Source organism: Crocuta crocuta, unplaced genomic scaffold, assembly GCF_008692635.1.
Source record: "Crocuta crocuta isolate KB4526 unplaced genomic scaffold, BGI_CrCroc_1.0 scaffold89, whole genome shotgun sequence".
NCBI lineage: Eukaryota > Metazoa > Chordata > Mammalia > Carnivora > Hyaenidae > Crocuta > Crocuta crocuta.
In genome coordinates, this window is record NW_027551559.1 from 10,948,817 (window position 1) to 10,953,607 (window position 4,791).

The 4,791-nt window shown below is 60.8% G+C and overlaps 1 protein-coding gene across 1 annotated transcript in view; it reads right to left on the minus strand.

Annotated features, from left to right (window-relative positions):
• Positions 1-31: 31 nt before the first annotated feature.
• The window catches only part of SLC6A18 (solute carrier family 6 member 18), a 17,526-nt gene continuing 12,766 nt past the window's right edge, over positions 32-4,791 (minus strand). Inside the window, exons 13-16 of the mRNA XM_077749402.1 lie at positions 2,727-2,889; positions 1,749-1,893; positions 1,357-1,485; positions 32-108 (exon numbers count right to left, since the gene is read on the minus strand). Of these exons, the coding sequence (XP_077605528.1) occupies positions 32-108; positions 1,357-1,485; positions 1,749-1,893; positions 2,727-2,889 (514 nt within the window). The remainder of the gene's footprint in view (positions 109-1,356; positions 1,486-1,748; positions 1,894-2,726; positions 2,890-4,791) is intronic.

Genomic DNA, 4,791 nt, shown 5'->3' on the forward strand with positions numbered 1-4,791 from the left:
CGGGGTGGGGGGTGGGTGCAGACAGCAGTGCCTACGGACCGGGCTCCTCGTTGCCCTCCATGGTTCTCTGTCGGCCGGGACTTTTCAGCACCCTGGACAGCGTCCGTCCTGCCGGCAGGACACATGGCCGCGTGTCGGGGGCCAGTGAGGAATCGGGGCTCAGCTCCTTAGATCTGATGCCTGGTTCACAGTATTGTCAGAGGAGGGAGCGAGGGATGAGGGGGAGAGGAAGGAAATGGAGGGAGGGATTGGATGGATAGAAGGATGGAGGGAAGGAGGCACCTGGGTGGCTCAGTTGGTTAGGCATCTGGTTCTGGACCTCAGCTCAGGGCGTGACCCCAGGGTCCTGGGATTGAGCTCCACGTTGGGCTCCATGCTGAGCGAGGAGCCTGCTTGGGATTCTCCCCCACCCCCACCCCTCCCTTGCTCACGTGCTCTCTCTCTCAAAAATAAATAAATAAGTAAATATTAAAACAATAAGAATGGAGGGAGAGAGAGGAGATGGATGGATGGATGGGCAGAGGGAGAAGGGATGGGGGAGGGAGGGAGGAAATGGAGGAGTAGATGAATGGATGAGGGAGGGATGGGGGGAAGGGGGAGGAAATGGATGGGTGGATGGATTGATGGATGATGTGTAGATAAATGGATGGAGGCAGAAGAGAGGGAGGAAACGGATGGATGGATGGATGGTTGGATGACGGATGGATGGATGGATGGGAAGGCAGGGAGGAAACAGATGGAAGGAGAGGGTGGAGGGAGGAAACAGATGAATACATGGGCAGATGGATGGATGGATGATGGATGGGTGGGTGAATGGATGGATGGGGGAGGCAGGGAGGAGATGGATGGATGATGGATGGATGGATGATGGATGGATGAATGGGTGGAAAGAAGAGATTGAAGGAAGGGGTGCACAGGTGGTAAGGCAGAGGTGGTGAGCATGCTGGAGCTGGAAGATGAGGAGGCACCCCTGCACGGAGGTTGCAGGAGGCTTGGTGTGAAGTGAGTGATGGCACCCTGCTCTGGAAACAGTAGGAGCCTGAGCGATAATCAGCCTTTCTGTAATTTCTTGACACATATTTCAGTCTCTGAGAAAATGTTTAAAGAACAAAGGATAGTGTTTCTCAGAAAAAAAGGTCAGGAGACCAGCCAGCACCCACTGGCGCTGGCTGTGGCTCCAGCCAGACCCAGCCCTGCCTGTGCTCGCCAGGGAGGACCCCTCCTGGGGCGGGAGTGGCCAGACCATCGCTCTGCAAGGGTTCCCCACACATTAGTCACAGCAGACCCTGCCCACGATCCAAGTGCTCCAGGCACAGAAAGGGGCTCCTGTGGGTGAGAACTTCCCTTCCAGCTCACCGTGGCGACAGCCTCCGCTTCTCCCTGGAGGTCGCCCTTCAGGCTCCCCCAGCTCTGGGGGCACCAGGCCCTCGGCTGCGCAGGCCCATCCACCCTTCTGCCCATGGATGCACTCGCCGGGCGCAGCGTCTGGCCACCCAGGGGGCAGGGCCCCAGGAGCCCGACACCAGGCTCTCTCCTGTTTGGAGGCCAGTGTGGACCGTGGTGATGGAGCCGGGCTGTACCGTGAGCAGGGCTGGGGACTGCGACGGTGTTGGGAAGCAGCAACCACAGGCCTCGGGGTCGGGGCAGGTGTCATCGAGCACGTGGCACACGGGCTGCCCTCCCCGCCACCCCACTGCCCAGCCCTCAGCAGGCCCCTCCACCCTGCAGCTTCGGGCACCTGTCCTGACAGCTGTCCTTCTTCCGTCTGTGCTCGGCGAGCAGCTGGGCCAGCGCCACGGCCGGGACCCACAGTGCAGGCAGGAAGCACAGGAGGACACAGGCGGCCTGCACCCAGCCCGGGTAGGACTTCTCTTGCCGCGAAGGGAACTGCGCCTGGAGGGATCCGAGGCCACAGTGACCGTGAGCGACGTGGGACGGCCTCCCCCTGCTTCGTCTTTGGCGGGGGGAGGAAGGGGCAGTACGGGGCCCTGAGGTCTCGTGGGGATTGGGGGTCTGAGACTCAGGCCCAGGGTTCGGAGCACTGTGCCCTGCAGAGCCCCCCTCCATCCTGAGGGGACACTCCACCCCAGGGCTGCCTCTGCCTGACTTGTGGGCCCCGTCCCCCGCTCCCTTTTCTGTAAGAGGGGGTGACACCGCCCACCTGACTTCAGGCACCTCCTCTATGGACAACGTGAGGCACTAGTGTGTGAATCTGATAGGGTAAAATTGGTGAAAATTCTTGAGAAAAATGGTGCCCCTGCTCCTTTGGCAGCACCTGGCAATGTGGGGCCGGTGCCCTTTCTAAGGAGAGCCTGGAACGGAATCACTTCCGCACTGCAGAGAAGGTGCTGTGCACAGACCGGGTTTTGAGGGGCCAGATGTGGCAGCCAGTGGGGGCCACACAGCTCAGAGCGCAGCCCAGGGGACTAGGGCTGGCCCCAGGGAGTGACCTGGGGGTCCCGTTCTCACCTGGCTGGGTGACAGCTCAGTGACACATGCCCCACACACCTTCCCTCAACCCAGACCAGGAGTGAGCTGCTCCAGGGATTCGAGAATTGCTCTGCCCCCCCCCACCCCCCCACTGACCAGGGCCCACAGCCCCTGCCAGAGTTGGCTCTGACGCCCCACAGGACGCCAGAGGCCCAGCGGCCTGGGGTCTCAGCAAAGGTGGCCACAAGGTCACGTAGGGTAGCCCCGGGGAAGGGCCGGGCCCCCAGAGGACGTACGTATTGGGCGTCCCAGGCCCTGTAGCTGAGCGGTGTCCAGGCCAGGACGGCAACATAGGCCACGAAGATGGTGAGGAGCAGCAGCGGGCTGACGACCTTCCAGGTGAGCCGCCAGTAGAGGCCAGGCCGCCTCCCCGTCATGTACTCTATGTCATCGCCAAACCTGCCGCAGAGATGCTGGGTTCAGGCTCAGCCAGAGGCCTTCCCCCGGAGTCACTGAGACGCCGCCCACTGGGGCCGCCCCCCACCGCTGCTCGGATCTTTCTAGCGGCCACCAGGTGGGGCAGCACTCTCGGGTCCTGACAGGACTCAACCCTCCCCCGCAGTCCGTGTGTGAGAAAGGCCTGGGCCATCGGGTCGTCCCGCCGACGGAGAGGGCTGGGCAGGTGCGGCTCCTGGGGCTTCCCAGCCTCTGCCGCCCCCCGGAAGGAGGCCTGCCTGCGCCCGGATAAGTTGTCCCAGGAAGGCCCTGTGGACTCCCCCCGAGGGAGGCTGCAGCTGCTGAGAGCGAGCGCGGGCGGTGGCGCCCCTGGCTGGGAGGGCAGGGGGTGCCGGGCCTAGCGCCTGGCAGTGCCCTCAGGGGTGAGGACCCAGGACGTGCAGCGGGCCCTGAGTGTCTCCTTCTGAGACCCCCCCCCACCGCCCCACCGGTTGTGCCCCGGGCTCCTGGTGTCTCCCCACGCTGCCGGGCCGGTCCCGCTCCTGCCTCTCCGGGTGGCCAGCGCCCCGCCTTGGGACGAGACCTCTGGCCCCCGTAACTGCAGAGCGGCGGCGAACTCCCTGGCACGCAGGGCCCCCCAGGACCCTTTGAGGAACAAGGACAGAGAGCACAACTTCTGGGACCATCTGAGCAGGGCTATGGTTGGGGTGGCAGGCGTGTGACAGGTGAGACTGTGTGGCAAGTGTGAGTACAAGTGTGAGTGTAGGTGTGACAGCTGTGTGGCAAGTGTGAGTGCAGGTGACAGGTGTGAGCAACAGGTGTGAGTGCAGGTGTGGACAGTGTGAGTGCAAATGTGACAGGTGTGGGTACAGGTGTGAGCGACAGCTGTGAGCACAGGTGTAAGTACAGATGTGACAGGTATGTAGTAGCTGAGCGCAGGGGTGATAGGTGTGAGTACAGATGTGTGTGCAGACGTGAGTGCAGGTGTGACAGGTATGTGGCAGGTGAGTGCAGGTGACAGGTGTGAGCACCAGGTGTGAGTGCAGGTTGACAGGTATGACAGGTGTGAGTACAAATGTGACAGGTGTGCGTGTGGGTGTGACAGGTGTGAGTACACATGTGACAGGTGTGATAGGTGTACATGTGGGCCTGATAGGTGTGAGTACAAGTGTAACAGATGTGGGTACAAGTGTGCAGCTATGAGTGCAAGTGTGACAGGTGTGGGTACATGTGTGAGTGCAGGTGTGAGTACAGGTATGAGCACAGGTGTAACAAGTGCGTGGCAGCTGTGAGTGCAGGTGTGATGGGTGAGTACAAGTGTGACAGATATGGGTATAGGTGTGCATACGGGTATGAGCACAGGTGTGACACGTGTGGCAGCTGTGAGTGCAGGTGTGACAGGTGTGAGTATAAATGTGATGGATGTGGAGACAGCTGTGTGTGCAGATATGAATGCAGGTGTCATAGGTGTGTGGCAGGTGTGAGTCCAGATGTGAGTACAGGTATGAGCACAGGTGTGACAGGTGTGTGTACAGATATGAGTGCAGGTGTGAGTGCAGGTGATAGGTGTGAGCAACAGGTGTGAGTCACACTGACAGGTATGAGGTGTGAGTGCAGGCTGACAGGTATGAAGGTGTGAATGTGGTTGACAGTTGAGTTAAAGTGTGACAGGTGTGAGTACAGGTCTGAGAGCAGGTGTGACAGGTGTGTGTGCAGATATGAGTGCAGATGTGGCAGGTGTGAGTGCAGGTGACAGGTGTGAAGGTATGAGTGCCGGTGTGACAGATATGAGTGACAGGTGTGTGACACATGTGAGCGACAGATGTGGCAGGTATGGCACAGTTGGGAGTCCAGGTGTGCAGTGGCCCGAGGCAGGTGGGGATGGGCGGGGCCGGGGCCGGGCGC